This window comes from Sinocyclocheilus grahami, unplaced genomic scaffold (genome assembly GCF_001515645.1).
Source record: "Sinocyclocheilus grahami isolate Dianchi unplaced genomic scaffold, SAMN03320097.WGS_v1.1 scaffold1770.1, whole genome shotgun sequence".
Classification (NCBI taxonomy): Eukaryota; Metazoa; Chordata; class Actinopteri; order Cypriniformes; family Cyprinidae; genus Sinocyclocheilus; species Sinocyclocheilus grahami.
The window spans coordinates 1-23,357 of NW_015506949.1; the positions used below are offsets into that span (position 1 = coordinate 1).

Here is a 23,357-nt window from a genome sequence, read left to right on the forward strand (position 1 = left end):
AATAAATCAAACTTTTTGACACATAGTAGCCTATACTCTCTCTCAGGTCACCAAAGCAGATTCCTATCTGCTTCCAAGAATAGAAGCTTGTATTGTCAGAATTGGGAGAAGTTTGTAACCAAGTTAGACTTACTCAAGGGTTATTGGCAAGTCGGAAATCGGAGATTTCAGCATTTGCTACTCCAGATGCCTTCCTACAGTATAAGCCAAAAGTCACTGCCATTGTTAATTTCCCCATACTTCAGACAAAGAGAGAACTTCGATGCTTCCCAGGCATGGCTGGATACAAGTTTCACTACATCAGAAACATTTCTACAGAAACTTCTGTACTTGCACATCAAGTATAAGAAAGGCAAGGGTATGTTAATGTTGATTCTCTGTCAAGAACTTGTCCTTAAACATGAAACATGTTTGTTCTTGTGTATGGGGGTGTTACGTCCCCAATGTTCTATTTCTGTGTTTTCTTTTGTTTTGGGAGGTGTTTGTGTGTCTTCTGTCCAGGAAGAAAACTGATTGGTTCCTGCAGTCTAATTGGTGCCACGCCCATTGGTCAGCTGACTCCTAGCTACCTATTAAAGCCTCCTTCATCACTTCCTACATCAGCCTTGTGCTCACTCGCTGTGTTTGGTCTGCTTGAATTTGCTAGTTAGTTTCATACCGTGTTAGTAAGACTGAGAGTACCTGTGTGTGTTCATTCGAGTGTTTGCCTTTACCCTAAACGGGGCGTAACAACCCAAGAATGTCTGACAGCCTGCTTATGTCCTCCAACAAAAAGTTTTGAACAAGTGGACAGATTTATTAATTTATTGATTAATTAGATTTTTTTTATGTAACCCATGCACTGAAGTTTATTGTATGTTGTGTTGTGTGTTCTATGGATAATCATGTATTGAATCATTTGAATTTTGGTATTGCAAGACAGAACAAACATAGCTGCAAACTCCTTGGCAGTTAATATTTTGATCTGTACCTATGTTGTTAGCCCATTGTTGAATTGGAGTGACTTTGTAATTTTCTGTAGATATTAAGAATGTATATTTTTGTGAATTATTTTATCTTGTTTTAAAGATTTAATAGTGGGGTATATGGGGGAATAAAACATCTTCAGAGTCCCAGAACCAATTTATTTTTTATGACTTAATTTAAATGTATATATTGAATGTATGATGTGGTAAATTGTATTTTGACTGAATAAGATAGAAGGTCATGAACAGGCCTTCATTGTACAAGTGGCCCAGGACCATTCTACCCTATCAAAGGCATTTTCTGCATCTAGAAATAAAATAAAAAATGGTGTTCTGTTTGTGTTAGAGGAACTGTTTTAGTTTGATCGGGGTGTTACAAGGTTGAATTCACAGATTCCAGTCTACCTGCCAGTTACCTTGCTGATGACTTTCAAGTCTACATTAATTAATGATATTGTACAGTAGCTGGAACATTGGCTGTAATGCCTGTTTGGTTTTGGAATGAGAGAAATGTAGGCAGTTTGAACTCTTGCTGGGAAACTGTTTCTGGACCAGGTGATTCTTTATTTGGTATGTGATGAAGTGCTTTTGTGTTTCCTGAATGCATAAAGGTTTTTCTAATTGTTCTGATTGCATTTGTGATACCTGCAGCATGGAGACATCCCACAGAAAAGATTTGACTTTTTCCAACGATGCATTCTGGTCTGTAATATGGAGTTTTAAGTAATATAACCTAAATAAATCATTTCAGATGCATTTTGAGTTATAGTGCCTGATTGATTTTTAATAGATGTAATGCTTGATTTTTTCCCCAGTTTGCTGCTTTTAATTGTGTTGCCAAGTATTTGCCAGTTTTTTTCTCCAAATGCAAATAGCTGTTGTCCGAGTTTGAGTATTTGCTCATTTTTGTTTGTTTATTTTATTATTCTTTACTTCTGAGTTTTTCCCTGAAAGAATCCTAAAAACTTTCTTTTTAATTGTAACATTATTCAAGTTGATAGATTTTACTGTCTAAATATTAAAGTTAGAGCAATGTGCCTTTCACAGGAAGAGCAAGTTATTCTGCAACTTTTATTTGGAATAGATTTAAAAACTTGAATTGAAAAAAAAAGAAAGAAGTAATTTAAGTCTATGAATCATACAAATTACCATCATGTTATATCTGGTCATTGCATATTATATGAAAAATAGAAAATTCCACAGAAAAATCCTAAACTTTTATTTAGTTTTTAATTGGAAAGTTGTTTATTTAACAATGCATTCAATAAACACTTGCATTTGCAGTTTAATACTTTTTAAAATATTTTTTATATTATATTCCTGAAACTCAGTTCAATCACAATCTGGAAATATAAGCTAAAAATGGATTGTTTTTGCACTCATGCCAAATTAAAATATTATTTTCACAGGCTTCTACACCATTACATCATATTGCCAAATACAGATAACTGAATCAACAATTTTATTCAACCTTACAAACGGACTGCAATATTCAGCAAAACTATAAATATTTGTTTATTTATAAATTGTATATTTAGATTCTACTGCTTAATAAAAAATATTGCCCTCGATCTGCAAAACAAACTAAGTAATGTATTTTGTTCACAGGATGTTCACACTTGAGTGTAATCTGAAAAAGAAGCAATTCAGTTGTCTTTCAGTAGCTATTTCCCAATTTAATAAACATGTTTTATTTTAAATTGTGTTCATGTAAACATTTTATTGGAAATTTACAGAAAAACGTTCTATACTTATGCTTTAATCAGAAAAAAAACCCTAAAATGTCCCTGTGCATGCTTATGCTTCTAGGAAGGTAAAAAGTAACACTGAAACAATAGGCCCCCAGAGAAATTGGAACTAGTGTGAGGCCAATCAACGGTTTATGCATATCATGATTAAACAGTCTAGACTTCAGTAATTATCACTAGGAAACATCAACTGCCACTATCAGCCCAGATGAGTGTAATCAATCAAATTGTAGAAACTGTTCAGCTTATGCACACCTCATGTAACTTGGTTATTTTTTAACAAAAACAGCAAGGCATAAATGTGTGTGTATTTTTCTGCTTGTGGGGTTGCTCTGCTTTGTCTGAAGTGACCCCGGCCGAATGCTAATAAAACTTATTATAGGAAAGAGTAACTTAGGAGTGGTGTGTTGATGCTATTTCCATACAGCCTTTTAATTGAGTGTCAAATCATTGAACGAGTTGATTTATTCTGACAGAAATGCCAACATGTTGAAAAACATGTTGCAAAATTTCTGTACAATTTACACAGGATATAATTTTCTCTTAAAGATATGCATGTATCTCAAGTCTTCTGAGGTCTTGGCAAACTATGCCACACTTGCACCAGCCAAAAAAACAAACAAACAAAAACAACAAGGAAAAACTATAATCAAACCAGGTTTAAATGTTTCCCCACATAAAGGAAAGTTATCTTACAAAAGGTCAGATGGCAATTTAAAATTAGACATTGGCTATATACTGATAGAAGTGTTGCATTCACAACTCAAGGCTTGCTTTCTAGGGTGGCCTCATCAAAAAGACTAAGCAAGTTCTTCGGCTCAAAGTTACTTTTATCAGACAGTTCAGCAGTGATCCAGCTTCTCTCTCGGCTGCAGGGTGAGTCTTTGATACAGTGCTGGGAGCTGTGATGAACCAGGCTCAAGCTGCTGCTGGAATGGATTCTGGAGGGAGAGTGTGTGTGCTTGCTGTGCAATGATGTGTGTGTGTCGTTGATGTGTGTATTTGACAGTGGCGTAGAAGTACTGCCAACAGATATGCGTTCCTGGACTCTGTACAAAGAAAACAGAAGATCAAAAATGTAGAAAGTTGATTTTCACATTTTCTGAAGAAAGTCTGTGCAAAACTCACCCCCATGATGCTAGCATGCTGTATAGTACTGATAACAGGGATACATTGTGATGCAAGTGGTTGCTATGCTGCATGGTACCCACTCTTTTATGAACACCAAAATCAAGGACTCTTTCAGCATGAAAAGCCTCAAGGATACTACATCAAGCATTTCTGGGAATGTGACTTATTTTGTATGAAAGTAATCATAAAACCATTATAAATTATTTTTCAATTACATTTTCTGGTGAACTACACTATCCATGACCCTGCAGTGTACAGAAAACTCCACCAATCAAAGCATCACTGTATTCACCTAAACTGATTTATTTTTGATAATCTGAAATATTTGAAAATCTATAATATTTCACAAACCATTTTACATTCTAAAATAATTTTACATTCTAAAACCATTTTACATCAGTAATTCTCAACCTTTTTTGGGGGGCTAGCACCACCCTATCCATCATCCAGGTCCCTTAGCGTCCCCCACACAAACAAGGTATAAATGTCTTTCCTGAATAGTAATGTTGATTATTGCTCTGTTTTTACAACAACCACGACTAGTATTATTTATTTATGTATGTTCTACTTTGGCCTATTGTGTGCCGAAATTTGAAAACATACAACTTGGACACTAGATGGTGCTATGGGGTTATTTTCATTGCACAATAGCCTAGCCCAGTGGTTCTTAATCCTGGTGCCGAGGACCCCCCACTCTACACATTTTCAATGTTTCCCTTATTTGACCCACCTGATTGAGATCATCAGCTTGTTAGGAGAGAGCTCCATGAACTGAACATGAACTGAGACATAAAAAAAATGTACAGAGCGGGGGGTCCCTAGGACCAGGATTAAGAACCACTGGCCTAGCCTGCATACAGTTGCACAAGGAAGTGTGGGTGTGTGTGAGCGAGAGAGAGAGAGGAAGAGAGGATGCGACAGCACTGATTCACTTCCGCTATTTGTGAAATTACAGTCTGACAGAAAGATTTTTAATTATTTTGATTTAGTACCAAGGGTGTTGTCTTTGTGATTGTTGTGCCGTTTCTAGGGTGGTGATTGCTGGTGCATTGCCATTTTGTTGCTTGCTCTTATAAGTCAAAAGAACCACTCTTAACGTCTCTATGAGATTCTGAGGTCTTTCCACAAAGCATTTTAATGCATGTACCTCCATAAACTGATTCAAATGATCAGTTTTCCTCCTGTGTAAAATCAGTCCTCTTCTCCTGATCTGATTGTAGGAAAAATTATTTTAGTATTTAAACAGATTGTACATCAGTAAGTAAACCCTAGTGAAAAATAAATAGGCCTATACTAAAATGGATTTGAAATGCATTTATTTCATGCTAAGTATATACTACATATACATTTACATATGTACTTAAAAATACACTGCAACTGTACTTTCAGTATACTAAACTGATATACTTAAAAGTCTGCTAAATTGGAACAACTCATTTTGTACTTAATGAACTTTAATTGTGTGGAAGTAGTGCTGAAGTCCAACTAAAGATACTGAAATATATTTGATTGTGCTAAAGTGGAACTATTGCAAGTATACTTTAGGTAAACTTTAAATATCTTGCATTTAAAGACCGACATAAAGACAAAGATCATACAATCCTCATCAGTAGTGACATTAAAGGGGTCATATGATGCGATTTCAAGATTTCCTTTCTCTTTGGAGTGTTACAAGCTGATTGTGCATAGATAAGATCCCTGAAGTTGCAAACACTAAAGTCTCAAAACCAAAGAGATATTCTTCAAAGTTAAGACTCTGCCACGCCCCCACAAGACATGGCTCGTTCTAACACGCCCCCACATATCTACCTCACTATGTGGAAATATTTGCATAATGCCACCCAAATGTTCACGCGAAGAAAGAAGGCATGGTTTCAGTAACCGCAGTTAGTGTTGAAGCAGCCATGTCAGGGAGACGCTGTGTGTTTCTAGGAGAAAGCAAAAGCACTTTATTTGGCCTTCCGAAAATTGATGCATTAAGGAATCTTTAAGATTACTAACAACAGAACAGCAATGCATTTTATGGACGACCGTTGCGTGAACCTAAGAGAGGAGGTAATTCTGACTTTGCTATGACAATATGGCGCTTCTGAATCAGCTACTGTTTTGTTATTATATGAAGTATTTGCTATTGACTGTTCAAATGCGGAGTTTTGAGCATTGTGTGTGTGTGCGTGTGTGCGAGCGAGCGAGAGAGAGAGAGCGCGAGACACATCACAGTGGAGTCAGCTGCCTTAACCGTGGCTTGTGTACTGCAAACACATTCATCACTGTGTGTGTCACGAGACTCTGTTCCCCTTTCAGGCTCTGTCTTTACATTTATTTTGAAAGATGAAGCTCGCGATTATGGTAAGGGGCGTTACATTTCCGACGAGTGCTTGCGGTGTTCGGCCAATCACAATGCACTGGGTTAGCTGGCCAATCAGAGCAGACTGCGCTTGTCGGAAGGAGGGACTTTGTAGAAAACGAAGCGTTTGAGAGAGGCGGGGCATAGAGGACTATATTACTGTACAATAATGTACAGTATTTGAAAAATAATGTGTTTTTTGAACATTAAAGCATGTCAACATTCTGTTACACCAAATACACAAAATAATGATCTTTAAAAAAGCATCAAATGACCCCTTTAAAACACATTTTAGGCTTAATATTAAGAAATGTGCATTGTGCACAGGTATTAGTAATATTTATATTAGTAAGTCGCAAGCGATACATCAGTAAATATGTAAATAGATTTGAACTACTTAGTATGAAAAATTTATTTTAAATATATTACTTTTTTTTACTAGGGAAAGCATTTGATATTGAAGAAAAACAATCTGCGTTTGCAGCTTAAGAGAGCAACCACTGGCCTGTTACAGAAAACTAGCTGAACAAACTCTCAGAACAGAACACGTTTTGACACTATCGACCACAATATTCTTTCGAGTAGACTACAAAATTATGTTGACATTAGTGGAATTGCATTGGCATGGTTTAAATCTTACTTATCTGACTGTCATCAATTCGTAGAAGTGAATGAAGCGGTATCACATCGATCACAAGTACAGTATGGAGTAGGGCTGGGTAAAAGATATCGATATCTCGATTTTTATCGATTCTCATTTTTACGAAATGATATCGGTTCTTAAATTCCGAGAATCGATTAGTCCATCCTGTTTTCAGTTAATGGATAGAATATTGAAGCGCACCTCCCATCCAATAAATCGCAATAAGCATTGTGCGTTGGTACTTTTAATATGAAACAAAGTCTCAGATTTCAATTTATGTCCATTGTATTGCAGTATTCAAACAATAAATGCTATTTTGGCGCTGTTTCATGGGGAGTGACAGATCGCTGTAGCGCCTCAGTTCAACAGATGCGGCAGCACGAGGCGCAAGTGAACTGATCATCTCCGTCACATTAATACCAGTTTCAGCACAAAATAAACATGACTAAACATCCCAACTTTTCAGTCCGTATCCTGTCTCATGTAATCGCTCAATCAGTGTTTCAGCCACGCAAGGACGTCAATACAACAGCTTTTCTTACAACAGCAATTCATGTAACATCACATTTACCTCAGAAAGCATATTCGGTGACCATAAACTCGATAAGTCAGCAAGAAAAATAACATTCATTATAATTTTTTACCGTTTTTTAAAGTTTTATTTATGTTTGAATAAATCCGTCCAAGTTTTTATGATAGCCACTATTTAAATGTGTATATTAAAAAAAAAAAAAAAAAAAAAAAAAAAAACTAACTAACTAATGGAGCCTAATTGTAACTCAATAAATATAAAAACGTCATTAAGTGCCATTTAAGCAGTTGTACAGCACAAATCAGTAAATTTCAACCTTCAATATTATAATGCACTACCACCTGACTTTTGTATATTTTACAGTATTAGTTGAGAGATTTTTACACTTTACATGTTACCCTTGGGAGATATCAACAGGAAACATGGTGTTAGCTTTCACTGTTATGCTGATGATACTCAGCTCTATATTTCTTCGCGGCCCGACGAAACACCAATTTGTAAAACTAACGGAATGCATTAAAAACTGGATGACTAGTAATTTCCTACTGCTAAATTCTGAAAAAAAAGCATTTTACTCGGCATGTAATAAACTAGAACACTGTCTTACACTTGATGGCTGCTCTGTCAATTCTTCATCACCAGTTAGGAACCTAGGTGTGCTATTTGATAGCAATCTTTCCTTTGAAAACTATGTCTCTAGCATTCATAAAACCACATTGTTCCATCTTAAAAATCTATCTAAATTAGACCTATGCTCTCAATGTCAAATGCAGAAACGTTAATTCATGCATTCATGACCTCAAGGTTAGATTATTGTAATGCTTTAGATTACTGTAATGATTTCAAAACTCTGGCCATTTGATTATACCTAGAATATCAAAATCATACCATACTAAACTCTGGAACAATCTACCTAGCATTGTTCGGGAGGCAGACACACTCTGTCAAGTTTAAATCTAGATTAAAGACCCATCTCTTTAACCTGGCATACACATAACGCACGATCACATTTCTATCATTCAAATCCGTTAAAGGATTGTTAGGCTACATTAATTAGGTCAACCGGAACCAGGAACACTTTCCATAACACCCAATGTACTCGTTACATCGTAAGAAGAATGGAATCTACGCTAATATTAGTCTGTTTCACTTTTATTTCGAGGTCACTGTATCCACCCAGATCCAGTTTGTTTCCAGACCAGATGGTCACTGTAGCCACCCAGATCCAGTCCATATCCAGACCAGATGGTGGATCAGCACCTAGAGACGACCTCTACAACCATGTCAACTAGATGAGCCCTAGAGACTCAACTTTCATCACATAAATGTCGACTTCAAAAAAAATCTGAAGTCATTCAACCCCTATTTAGGATACAATATATATATAATTTGTATAAAATGAATAGCAGCAAAAGACAGGCAATTTTGTATTAAAAAAGCTTTTGCTGTGAACTGCTTTAATTTGGAGCGAGAGAGAGAGAGAGAGAAACAGAGAAATAGAGAGAAAGTGGCTTTATTGCATTAGATATGTCACATAATACATTTGTGTATTATATTACATTTTTTTTTGTTTCTGTTGTTAATTTAGAATAATTTAATATTTTATCATTTATTTATTACATTTATTCACATTTCACTTTATTATATTACTGCTTTTCCTTGCTTTTGCAATGCTTGCTAGTGTTTTATCCTATGATAGTATTTATTGGGATATTTGTCTTAAGTTAGAGATAAAGGTATTAGCCACTTTCACACAGTAGGCTAATACCAGTAAGTTGCCGTAAAATTACAGGAATGACTACTGGTAAATACAAAAATGCGCTGTTCACACAGGCAACGACGTTCCGTCTTTTTACTGGTAAAGCACCATTCACACATCGGTTTCAAATTACTGGTACATTCTTTGACATCATTAACCAGACATTATTACCTTTAAACAGTTGCGCCTGCTGATGTTATGTTTTTGTTTCAAACGTTCACGTTCATGCAGCTGCTTTTGGCCCAGAGACATCATATTAGATGACTTCAAACCGAACTAGTGCGGTGTAAATGCGTCATCTGTGTCAGAATGTTGTGATTGGCCCAGAGCCTTTGAATTTCAACGGCTCAGGATTGGTCGTCTTGAGTAGACGTCTTGCGTCAGAGCGTTCTGAACTTGAACGTGCTCATACCTGTAATCTTCATTCTGCATTCACACAGAGCAGATTACCGGTAATGTTACAACTTTTGATATTTTTGAAAAGGTCCTGTTCACACATGATCTCTTAACGGTAATTTACCAGTAAAGTCTATATGTGTGAAAGGGGCAATTGTCTCCATTTCTTAATGTTTCCAATTTTAAAGTTTTCAGGGATGATGTTGTGAAGCAGTTTGGTAAAGTATGCAATTTGTGTTGCATTGAAAGAGACACAACCAAGATTATTCATTAATATCTGCTCATGGTTTCCATTACTTTGTCTCTTATTTCCTGCTCTTACCCTGCCTCTGAGTGTCTTCTTGGACTGATTGAAAACAGTTAATGAATGTGGTGCATTCCAGACAAAAAGCAGTGATAACTGGTTTTGGGTAACAATATCAGACATCAGACATAGATCTACTGTACATTAACGGGTGTTATATACTAGACAAATGTGTTCTGACAGGATCTGGTTAAAAAAAAAGACAATTTCCATGTACTGTTAGAATATTTAAAAGGGATCATGAACTGTATTTTTATTTATTTCTAATGTTATCTGAGGTTCACTTATAATGTTATTGTGATTTTACATTAAAAAACATCATAATTTAGAAGTAATATGCTATTTTCTATCCTGTTTTTGAGCCTCTCTGCAGAACGTTCTGTTTTTTTAGGCGGACACATTTAAGACTCGCAGGTAAATGCCCACTGCTGTTATTGGCTAACCGTTTCACTTATTAAAATAACAGATGAATGCTGCTGTGACGTACTCCAAAAACAACATGGGTCGTTTGGGTTAAAAACGAATAAATACTCAGTATATATCAAACGGTCTGGAACAGACAATGCAATAGTGGTAAAAGCATGTTTACTCACAGTGGTGGAAAGAGTACTAAGAAATTGTACTTAAAGGGTTAGTTCTTTTACAGTTGACACAGAACAGCATACGTTGTTTACGTCCAGCTGATACTCTCCAAAATGGTGCAACGGTGATGCAGAGGAGACGAATTGTTGAATAAAGTCGTTATTTTTTTTGCTTTTGCGCACAAAAAGTATTCTTGTAGCTTCGTATAATTGCGGTTGAACCACTGATGTCACATGGATTATTTTACAGATCTCCTTGCTACGTTTCTGGACTTGAGAACATTTCAGTTCTGTTCAGGCTTCCCACTCTTTCATGAACACCAGATTCAAGGACTTTCAGGGACTTTTTAAAGCACCATTTATTTTATATCAAGCACCTATCAAATTCAAACCCCAGAATATGTAGTGTCTTGAAAGTCCTTACAGTACTTAACATTTCACTTACACTTAACATTTACATTAAAAATTTCAGAGCAATAATGTTTTGAATGTGTAGGTTTCATAAATTTAGACCATTTTGAGCAGTTGTGTTCAAAGTAATTTAATAAAAAAATCCATTGAAGTCAGTACTGGTGATAAAATTCAATTTCTAAAATATTGATAAAATATGCATCAAACTGATTTTTGCTGTAGTTCTTGTACAAGATTTAAATTTGAAAGAATTTCTCAATTTTTAAATTAATAAAAAGTGGTTAAATGTTGTAATAACATGGTAAAACCTGTTAACATAAAAAATGTGCACATTCACTCAAAAGATACATTACTCATTAACAAATAAACTCAAGTCAAAATAATTTTGTAAATTACTTTTTATTGTAAATCCTAATTTTTCATCTTTGACCTAGGAATGCAGCTCAAACATGCAGCTGCTCAAAACATCAGTATTTTTTGAAAATATTTCATGATCATTTTAAACCTTGTACATGTGCAAATCTGTAAAAAAATATATATAAAAAGAAAAGAAATTTAAAAAATAGGACTTTCTATTTGCTTTTAAACTGTAAATACTTTTCACGAAGCTGTTTTTCCAATTTTTCAAGTTCTACATTTTCTCCTTAGCTCCATGTTGCATAAGTTTTGGGAGCTAATTTTTAGTCCATCTCCTATCCTGAAACGTCTGTCTTGCAGAGACCAACAAAAATGAGCTCCTAAAACATACTGCCAGATTCTAGAAGATAAATTCTTCTAACAGTGGTACAAGAGGATGTGCTGCTGGTCCTTCAAGAGTCACTCTCAACTTGTCTGTCCATAAAGCCTATAAAAATAGTCTTCATGTATTTCACAACACTTCAGAATGTTATTCTTATTAAGTAGGGGTAATTTTTTAGGATTTTTCACCCAGGCAAAGTCTCTGAGAACCTGTCACCTTGTAATTCTGGAGACTCAAGGTTGCAGTTCTGGAAAATAGTGGCACTGGAGACTAAAAGGTTTCTGATGGTTTCACACTTAATTCTTCACATTCATTATTTTACAGTTAACATGCTCTTTTCTTCTCCACCTGTTTTTTTTCTGACCCCGCTGACCCAATGAGCATTTTGCTGACCAATGGTCATGCCTTAACTTTGAAATTTCTGTATTGCATTTGTTTTTAATATTTCTCATGGGGATTTAATCATTTTTGACTTCTCAGTCGGAGTTAAATCTCTTTTTTGGCTTATTTCATCTGTAAAAGAAAACCTGCCTAATAATTCTGCACACCTTAATAAGGATTTTTTTTTATTTCCAGCCTTCATGTACAATTATATATCACTTCTAAATGATTAAATACAAAAATAATAGTAGTTATTAAGATTGATGTGGTTTGGAATTGGTCAAATTTGCTTGGAAAAAAATATGATCAGAATATCAACGTGCCTAATAATTATGCACACACTGTAAGATGTGCTCCCTTTACACAGAGTACGCATGATCGCGAAATCGAAAGTGAACAGCGAGCGCTCAGTCAAATGCGATTTCAATATCCCGCATATTGATAGTGGCTCCCTGATGTGCGGAAAATAATATACAATATTAGAATATTTGCAGGAGCGGGACACACACGCTGCGGGGGTGGGCGGTAATGGTCAGAAATTCAGCGGGAGCGGGCTTAAGAAAACTGTTTTTTCCGCACTACCCCATCTCCACCCCCAATCATTAGTGCCGTTTCGTTCTGTCTTTGACAGAACATATAGGACAATTTTTGAAATAGCACCATAAACAGGGGTTAAAGCAAAAAAAATGTAAAATCTTTTGACTGAAAAATTTTCTTTAGCCAACCCCCATTCCACAGCCATACCTGTCACACACACAGTTTAAAAGCAAAGTTTTTTTTCTTCTTGTAATTAGGAGCGCTTGTCCTCCTAATTAAAAAAAAAAAGTAGGAGCACCTTCTGATCAATAATAAAAAATTCTGATCAAAAATTAGCCTTTCTAATACGAGGTGACATTTGATTCAAAGTGACTTACAGGGGTATTTTCTTTTTACCTTTGTAATGGCATCTTTTTCATCTATGTCAAATTCAAAAATGTACGTTTATAAGCTTTTTAAATTTTTTATTTAAAACAATATAATAAGAAGTAGAATAAGACAAATAGGTTACCAATCATATGAAATTAGTATTAATAAAAAATTAATTTGTACAAAGGTGGCACAGAAGAACACAAAAGTGGCTTGTAGGTACATTTTCAGACGTTTAATGAGGCTCAGAGGTGGCATGAGTGCAATTAAATTCATACATTTATGTGGAGATTAATGTTTTAAATATAAAATTTTGAATACAGAAATATTAAATGATTTAAATAACTGAAATTATACGCTAAAAATGAAACTAAATCCACCAGCAGATGGCAACAAGTCACTGATTTTATCACTGAATCATTCATTCAATTGATTCATTCGAACGGCTAATTCATTCAGGAATGAAGCAAGTGATTGTCTTTATGAATGGGTAATGATGAATCACTTACTCACTAGATTCATTCAAAAACGCACTTTCATTGAATGAATGAAACTCAGCTGTGTTTGCTTTTAGAGATGAGCAGCGGCTGAGCTGTTACTATATTTGGAACTATTTTCGTTGAAGAAATAGAGCAAAATTAGGCAGTACTTGTTTATTGAACTGTTGTATTAACTCAATATCACTCAAAATTTGCAAACTCCCTTAATAACTATTAAAAGTTGTCACTCTCCTTATCGCGATCTGTGGGCGCACAGAAAATGAGAGCGTGCGATTGAGTTCCGTCATCTGTCATCATGTTATAAGCGTGGAACCTGCGGGAATGAGTAGAATTGTTATTAATAGCCGCAATCCCGTGCAGAAATTCAAGTCCTGCTCTGTGTTCTCTGCTAATAACCCGACTGTGAATGATGCGAGCGGCGTCACTATGTTGTCACTGAGAAGCTGCAGCTGTGGCCGGGAATGATTTTTGGTGTGCCGGCAGAACAACAACAACAACAACACGCTACATGTTTCTTTTCCCCTAATTTTTTTTTCCAATTGACGGAAATCCGTCGTAGCAACGGAAAACTTTAATCCCTGCATAAACAAAATTTATTTCAAATTTAATTCAAGCACTTTCAAGGACCTAGGTTTGTTTTCAAGTACTTTCCAGGCCTTGAATCCATATGTCTGAAATTCAAGTACCGTATTGGCCCGAATATAAGACGACCCCCCTTTTTCCAGATGTACCTTTTGGAAAAAGCTTTTTAAAAACCAAATCTTGTTTTTTCTCAGTAAAACACATTTTGTCTTCAATTATTTTCATATTGCATATTTTTCCTATTTTAATTTTTGTTTTGAAAGTATGGTAAAAACGGGTAAACTGTACCAACAATCACATTAAAAATATATACACTTTAAAAAAAAACAGGTAGCCCATCTGAATTAGGACATTTAGCCTATCAAAATCTTATTAAGAGTAGAAGTTAAATCTAAGTAGAAGTATTTGGCGCCACCTATTGTTGTGGGTGTATTATTTGACATGTCAAAGTCTAGGGCCTGAATATAAAATGACCGCATTTTTTCAGATGTATTTCCAAGAAAAAAACATTCTTATATTCGGGTCAATACGGTACTTTCAAGAAGTGTGGGAACCCTGTCTGTTGCTGTCTATGCAGGGTCAGACAGCTCTCAGATTCCATCAAAAATATTTTAATTTGTGTTTCCCGAAGATGAACGAAGGTCTTACGGGTTTGAAACGTCATGAGCAATTAATGACAGAATTTTCATTTTTGGGTGAACTATCCCAGTAAAAGTATTACTACTTAAGGAATAATTTACTTGAGTACAAGTAAAAGTACTGAAAAATAATATGACTCAAGTAAGAGTAAAAAAAAAGTATGAAAAACTACTCAAGTTACTGTGTTACAAAGTACTTTAGTATTATTCTAAGCGAACACTCGTCTGTCTCTTTAAATTCTCGAGCTTGTGATAGCAGGATTGATTATGATTGGCTGTCAATGTTTTTATCATTCATCAGCTGGAAAAAATAGTTCTGAACATGATTCTAACGATATCGTTTCTCTGTGCCTTTATAGCTGTGGTGTGGACTCTTCTACTCTTTAAGATTGAGAACGATGTTTAGAACTATATCTTTATCGTTATCTTTATAGTTATCGTGCTTGGTGTGAACAGGTCTTAACAATAAAAAGATAAGACACACCTGAGGAGACTAATCAAGGGGAACCAATGAATAAACTGACTACAAACACCACGGGAGACAGGAAGTGACATAAAAGTCCAGGGCAAGGCACAGAGAACATGTAACAAAAACAAGAAAGAGTTGATTTGTGAGGAGAGCAATCACGTTTATTTTCTAAAACCAAAATAAAACTGAACGCCTCAATTACAAAACAAAACAAAAAAAACAACAACAAAAAAAACAATATCCTTAAAAAAGGTCTCTTCATTATAATGGATAAATAAAATAATGTTAAAGGGGTCATATGATGCTTTTTTAAAGATCATTATTTTGTGTATTTGGTGTAACAGAATATGTTGACATGCTTTAATGTTCAAAAAACACATTATTTTTAAAATACTGTACATTATTGTAGGGCCTCTATGCCCCGCCTCTCTCAAACGCTTCGTTTTCTACAAAGTCCCTCCTTCCGACAAGCGCAGTCTGCTCTGATTGGCCCGCTGACCCAGTGCATTGTGATTGGCCCGAACACCGCAAGCACTCGTCGGAAATGTAACGCCCCTTATCATAATCGCGAGCTTCATCTTTCAAAATAAATGTAAAGACAGAGCCTGAAAGGGGAACAGAGTCGCGTGACAGACACAGTGATGAAGCTGGTATGTGTTTGCAGTACACAAGCCACGGTTAAGACAGCTGACTCCACTGTGATCTCTCTCTCACTCTCTGTCACGCACGCACGATGCGCAAAACTCCGCCTCTCTCGTGCTCACTCGCACACACACACACGATGCGCAAAACTCCGCATTTGAACAGTCAATAGCAAATACTTAAACTAATAACAAAACAGTAGCTGATTCAGAAGCGCCAGATTGTCATAGCAAAGTCAGAATTACCTCCTCTCCTAGGTTCACGAAACAGTCGTCAAGATTCCTAAATGCATCTACTTCTGAAAGGCCAAATAAAGTGCTTTTGCTTTCACCTAGAAACACACAGCGTCTCCCTGACATGGCTGCTTCAACACTAACTGTGGTTACTGAAACCACGCCTTCTTTCTTTGCGTGCACATTTGGGCGGCATTATGCTAATATTTCCACATAGTGACCTAGATATGTGGGGGCGTGTTAGAACGAGCCGTTTTAGGGGGGCGTGGCGGAGTCTTAACTTTGATAAAGAATATCTCTTTGGATTTGAGACTTTAGTCTTTGCAACTTCAGGGATCTTATCTATGCACAATTAGCTTGTAACACTCCAAAGAGAAAGGAAAACTTGAAATCGCATCATATGACCCCTTTAAGTAAAATTAAAAAGCTGAAGCCTTCTTGCACTGGATGTGCTGGTTTCAGCCTCATTGCCGGCTCCAGTCATGTCCTCATCTCATATATAAAACCACTTTTTTCCTGGGGGTTGCGGGGGCAGACACATACAGTACACAGGGTTATTTGGCCAACAAAAAAAGAAAATGATTTTCCTTGAAACTAACTAGTAACGTATCTGCCATTACCATTAGCCCTTGACAGGCTCAGACTACAGATTATGGTGGGATATTTGAAAAAGCAATATCAAAAATGTTTACTCACTACAATATGGTGCAAACACATGTAACATTTAGGATGCTTTTGATATCAAGTTTTGCTGGTTTGCTTTGTCCTTGACGGTACAAGATGACCTACAATCTAAAACATGAAATTTCTGAAATTGTTTTGTTCAAAAGAAATAATGGTAAATTAAATACTAGAAAATTAATATAAAATAGCAAATATACAAAGACAGTTTACTACAGAATACTACAGTTCAGTTCAACTAACAACAACAAAAACATTAAAATGGTTCAAGAACTGGTAACTTAAACAGATACTGATCGTACAGATACTGCAAAATAAAATTCCAGGACTTTCAAGGACTTGCACTACTTTTTTGTTTTTCAAGGACTAAAATCAGATCTCACTTATCAATCAATGTTGTTATTATCTTTCAAATTATAATAAATAAACTAATAAAACAAAATGGTACAAATAAAGTGCAGCACATGCAAAGAATGCAATGACTGTGGCAACTTTAACATTTAAAAGGATGTTATGGCAAAGTTATCGCTTTCCTTATTCAAACTGATTTATTTTTTTTGCATGAATATATGATTGACCTGAAGAATGAAAGCTATATCATACACTTGGAAAATTATGAGCTTTATCACGCTCTTAGACACTAGGGGTGTGACAATACACTTAGCTCACAAGGTGAGACAAAATGCAGATACATGGTTCACTAGAACGTGACAATGTTTTAATACTTTAAGAAATTGACAAAATATTTGTCTTTTAATCACAGAAAGTAAACCAATGCAGTTGTATTTTGAAATGTTTTAACTAATCTAGTGCTAATCAAGTAATCTGATTATTTTGACAAGTAATCTGATATTTTTTAGTAATACAAATAGAACTAAGTGGAAAAACAGGCTTTAATATTACTATATTTATATATAAAAGTAACGATGAGGCAATAATAATTGGTCCCAAATAAAGTATCAAAACCAAGTACATGGTTTTATTGCACAACACTGTTAAATACATAATGTAATATGCCTATATTTATAACAAAAACCTGCAGAGGGCCCCAACGGCCTGGTGATGTTTCATGTGATTCAACGTTTAAATCCATTTAATTTTAATATTTGGCCACATGCAAAGTCTGAAACATTTATTTTGAAATCGCGATGTACAATAAATCGCATATTTAGAAATGTTGATGGAGTCTCCTGTGTTATCATAGGTTTAAATGATTTACGTTACAAATCAAGTGAGTTTTTCCAGATGAACGTTAAGCAACCCAAACTCACCGCATATGCAGAGGAAGAGTTTAGTCCCTTTCACACATACAGTCTTTACTGGAGAATTACCGTTAAGAGATCATGTGTGAACCGGACCTTTTCAAAAATCCCGGTAAATTTGTTCTGGCAATCATATCGTTCTTATGGATATGGCGTGATTACTCTGAGCTGTTTACAAAGCTCTGCTGCTTTTTTAATAGCTTTTCTATGTAAATATAGATTACGTTAGATGGAAATCTTTGACCATTGCGCCTCGCAGCTTTTTCAATGTGTTGCGCTCGAGACCCAGGCTTCTTTTTCATTCATCAACTGCGACTCTGCAATTGGATACTAATGCGCGTCTCATGTTTATAAAAGCAAAAACTTCTGATTGGCTAGTAATGTTAGTTTGGTTGAGAGTGAAAGTATGTGTTCCTCTCATACATTGGTAGGCAAACTCATGAACTCGAACGTGATATCAACAAGTGTTTTTAAATGTTGGACAACTATCTTTTTTTTTCCCGCAGCCAAACGCCACACGCCGGAGATCCGGCAGGGTGCGGGAGAACTTTAAGCCCTGAGTATCACGTCTTTTGTAGCAAAACTAAACTTTTGCTGAAAAAGCTAAGTGCAAAATATAATGTGTAACTGCAACACTCATTTCAAATGTAGTGGAGTAAAGAGTACAGATACTCTTAAAGTTTGTCGATCGCGCATCTCCAGTGAAGCTGAACTCTCCTCCTGTCCGTATTCAAATCACACGGACCGACTATCATGCAGAGTACACGCAATCATGCAGGTCACATGCACACTTCACAAGATCTCACAACTGGATCTGACTAAGTTTGCAAGGTTTTTGAAATTAGATGTTTATTAAACATTCAAAGATTTGTTTAAATGATATAAATGCATATTTGCTGAATGCTGACGGAAAACAAGAAGGTATTATAATGTTTGCCTTTCTATTACTTATAATATAAAAGCAATCGTTATAAGCCTTTTTGTATACATTAATTCCTTTGTTTAACCGTTCTATCTGATTATTAGACAGACTTCTATCCGTATTTAGACAGAACCATTAACAACAACAGCGAACAAGAGGGAGAATGTGAGCACTGTGTTCTCAGTGCCGTCAAAATAAAAGTCCTGCCTCGAACGCATCGGCCAAACAGGAAAATTTATCAGCCGATGCCGATATTTAAAAAATGGCAAATATCGGCCGATATATCTGCATTGGCAATATCGGTCGACCACTAGTTATTATAACCCCTGGTATATACAGTTGTTTCAGTGTTTAAGGATAAAATGGCAAATGGTGATAGATAATGTGAATCGGAGTGAAGAAAAGAGTGTTTTGGAGTGTTTAATTCTTACTTTATAGTCTAATAAACCAGTTAACAAAAAAACTTTATAATACAGCTGATAATATATATGGATATGCAATGCTAGAACCTTTATGTTGTGTGTTGCTTTCATCCAATCAATGACAGTGACACCCACAAATAAAAAGTTAACCCAGAATTTAGGAATGTACAGTGTGAAACTGTACTTTAATTTGTCATTTGTGTGCATTGTACCTGTGGGTGAAAGTAGGAGAGTGTTCAGGACCATCTGGAGGGAACACATAGTCAGGAATGGGGCTTTCTGAGTCGGAGTAAATGTTGCTTATGTCTGCATCCCTCTCCCACCTCTCTCTTGGAGGAGTACAGGTTGATGAGGTCTCATAAACAGAGGTAAACAACATATTGAGAGAGGATATGAAATTCCAACCAGCTGTAAGCAGGGACTGTTGGAGGAAAACAAAACATACTTGAATGAGTTCTTAAGGTCTGTTCACACAATGTACAAACAATCTCTTGTGAATAATTTCCACAAAATTCATCCAATGACAGAAAGGGTTAATATATTTTCTAATAGGAAAATAATTTTCTATGAACAACAACAATAATAATAAAAACCTAACTGACTCACTTTACAGTTGAAGTGTATAGAGGAAAGACTACAGCACCAAATAATTAGTTAAATAAAAAAAATTAGTTAAAATACAAAATGATCACACTTTATAAGTATCAAAAAGTTTAAAAATAACGGTCAAAAGATGTACACATGTTGAAAGAATACTTTATAATTTAGCATGAGAATCCCTTAACAACCCTCTAATCTGTTCTAATCTACTACAGTCTACAGTTTTTCCATCTACTGTCATGTAAAACCATCAGCCATCACCTTTCTTTTTTTTTATTTCAGTCCACTAATGTAGTTTTTTTTTTTTATTTCATTTTTTTTTTTTTGTCCACTAATGTAGTTTTTTTTATTTCTATTTCAGTTTTGACACACGAGTATATGACTTGGCATAGGGCGACTTTGTGTAATTTTTTTATTAAACTATTCCCTATTCAGTCCACACTACACTTGTGTACAAAATACATCGCTAGGCTGACATACAATATGGTAAAAAAAAAAACAGCAACCAAGAAGGACTTGCGGACAAATATGGACATAATATATCCCATTATTTTTTTAACAGCACTGACTCACTGGATGATGTAAATTATAATTTATTGTAAAAAATATGTTGATTAATTCACAGATAAATCAACTAAACTGTAGACAGTGGCATGTCCAAGTTTACCATGTCCAGTGGCATGTCCATTTTAGCTTGCTGCTAAAACAAACTGTTTGCAAAACAGAAACAAGTGCATTCATTTCAGTTCATAATAATGTGGAATGCACTGGGAAATGAATGTAATCTGACTGCTTAAAAATTCTAATGAAACTGGTGAGGCTAATCACGCAGGTCAAAGCTCAAACTATAAATTAATCTAGAGATCCAAAAACTGAATTTGTTTATTTATATAACAACATAACACAACAGCTAAATTTAAAAGAGAATTCCACTAAATGCTTTTAAATTACATTTATTTAATTTGTAATTTAAATTAATACTGTTGTCGCTTCTGGTGCTTACAGCATACACAGAGGAAAAAAACAACTTCTGCTACGCTATGTTCCTGTAGTTGACATGAACACAGACACATGAGACAACAAAGTCAAAAAATGATGTGCATTAGCAAAAGTTGTCACTCTAAATGTATGTCTATTTGATGCTTTGTTTTCTTTTGCAAAACAGATCATTCATATGCATCATTAGAACTGAGATTAATCATTGTACAAATGCATATAGCACAGAGAGCGGTACGATTTTTTTTTTTTTTTTTACTATGTATAACTGTCCCCAGACTTTATGTAAAAAATATGTATTTTGTGGAGACTTGCATGACATATGGGACAAAAAAAAAAAAAGATATCAACTTACAAGCATGTTTTATTCATTTGTTCCTTGATTTTAGTTCATTCATTCATTGAGTTTAATTCATTCCCTTGTTTTAAATTATGGGCGTTACTTAATACAACATGCTCACAATTTAACTAAATCAAAAGAAGGAATTTAAAAAAGCACTCAACAATGTCTTAATTAATGGACATGCTATCTTTTTTCTACATGTTTTGCAGAGCTCCACCGTATGGGAAAAGACATGTCAGCTGTGTGTTTCGTTGTGAAAGCGAAACTACTTTGTTTGGGGACGAAAGAGGAAGATATCCGCTTCGTCATGCCTGGAGCTGATCCCTGCTGGTCACTGAGGAAATACATCAACTTCGCGCTGTGGATCGCCAGATCGGTTTTCACCGTGGACGAAGCGGGGTCCAGACCGGGGTCGTCACATGTGGTTGCCGCAAGCCCGCCCGCCGCCGCTCATATTTATATTTATTATATTTTTAAAGAATTTGCCACTGACGATTCAAACGCGAGTTTTTCAGCAGTGTAGAGTAGCGTTTGTAGTTTGTCACTTCTCCGATCACAAATGCAGACATTGTTTTATGTTTACGTGGCACGATGCAATGCAACGCGTAAAAAGACAGTATAAGTAATTATAATCCGTAATTATGTCCCCACTGGATGCAACAAATGCCTCGTTTATAATGGGTTTTAATGTTTTTGTCTCGTCGCTCCGGCCGGGACAAGACATCACAATATGGTAAGGGGCGTAACATTTCCGTCACACGCTTGAGGTATTCGGCCAATCACAACGCACTGGATAGCTGGCCAATCAGCATACACCTCGCTTTTCAGACCGATGAGCTTTGTAAAAATGACGAGTTTCAGAAAGGCGGGGCATAGAGGAGAAACAATAATGTACAGTATGTGGAAAATAATGTTTTTTTAAAATTAAACATTTCATTATGCCAAATACACAAAATAATGTTCTTTTTAGCAACATCATATGACCCCTTTAAAGCCTAAATTGAAATCTGTGTGACATCAAAAATTGTGCATGCTCAAAGTCTAGTGTGACCACCTCTTAACACCTAATCAGATGTTCATCTGCCCAGAAAAGCATGATTTGGACAACTTTACAGCTCACAAACATTTTAATAATTCTTTATGTAAGTGCTTCAACAAAAACTACATTGCGGTTTTTAAACTATCCAGTACACTTTCACTATAAATGTACATTACTACTTTTTTGAGTTGAAACAATTTTTGGTGGTAACAGAGCTTAATACAGAGCAAATAACCCAGAATAATCCCAAAGCACACAAATACACATAGTACTTTCTCACTTCACCTTTCACTTATATATACAAAGAAATTATGTGATTCTTACCTGACACCAGTGGAATAAGGACAGAAAGCTCTCAATGATGCAGAGGGAAAGCTGTCGTTTCCACTTGCGTTTACACACAGAGGGCAGAGAGAGCAGCTGCTGTGTGGTGGCTCTTTTGCAGGCCTCTGGGTTTAGCATTAGCCGTAGCATATATTGCATGTCTTCTGAAAGTGCTGAAACACACATTTACACCATCAAATGCTAGCAACAGAGGGCTGAACTAATTGACTAAATATTTAATTTCAGGTTGTTGTTTTTTTGGCAAAAACTGAATACAGCTTGAGTTTCATTTTAATGTATGCAAACAATATAACACTTCATGTTTCCCTTTTTTGCCATAAAATTATTGCCTCGCCATGGCTAAACCATTTGATATATTATTGTTATTTAATATATTACACCAAAATTTGGTGATGATCACATAAATCTATTAGGACGATGATGAATCCACTATTTAAAGGTTCACTGCATGCTAGGGGTCTTCTTGGGTCCTAAAATATGTACCTGCCCCAAGTCGCCCTAAATCACTTCCTACCCAAACTCGAGTCCGACTCGACGGCAGGTTTTTCTAACTTGACTGAACGTAAAAGCAACATTGTCTACACAGCCTGCATTGCAGTGGCAAGTGGTCACTTTTTCAACCACGGTTATGACAGAAACCAAAATCAGAGGCAACAAGAAACACCACAGCATGCGTAATTTAACAGTACGCCCATCTTCAATGAAATTCATTCTCCGATCTTTCCTTGTAATTCTTTGGTTAGCTATACATTTTCAACTCATGTTGCCAGAAAATGTAGTCTTACTTTGTGCATCTCAAAAATGTAGGAGAATATGTTTTCTGTGGATTTTCACAAATTA

The 23,357-nt window shown here is 35.6% G+C and overlaps 1 protein-coding gene across 1 annotated transcript; it reads right to left on the minus strand.

Annotated features, from left to right (window-relative positions):
* Positions 1 to 2,754: 2,754 nt before the first annotated feature.
* Positions 2,755 to 22,664, minus strand: LOC107572536 (uncharacterized). The gene is made up of 3 exons (XM_016258954.1): positions 22,497 to 22,664; positions 19,407 to 19,615; positions 2,755 to 3,762 (listed from the first exon to the last, which is right to left on the minus strand). The coding sequence occupies exons 1-3, from the start codon at positions 22,653 to 22,655 to the stop codon at positions 3,477 to 3,479; spliced, it is 654 nt and encodes a 217-aa protein (XP_016114440.1). The 5' UTR covers positions 22,656 to 22,664; the 3' UTR covers positions 2,755 to 3,476.
* Positions 22,665 to 23,357: the final 693 nt, after the last annotated feature.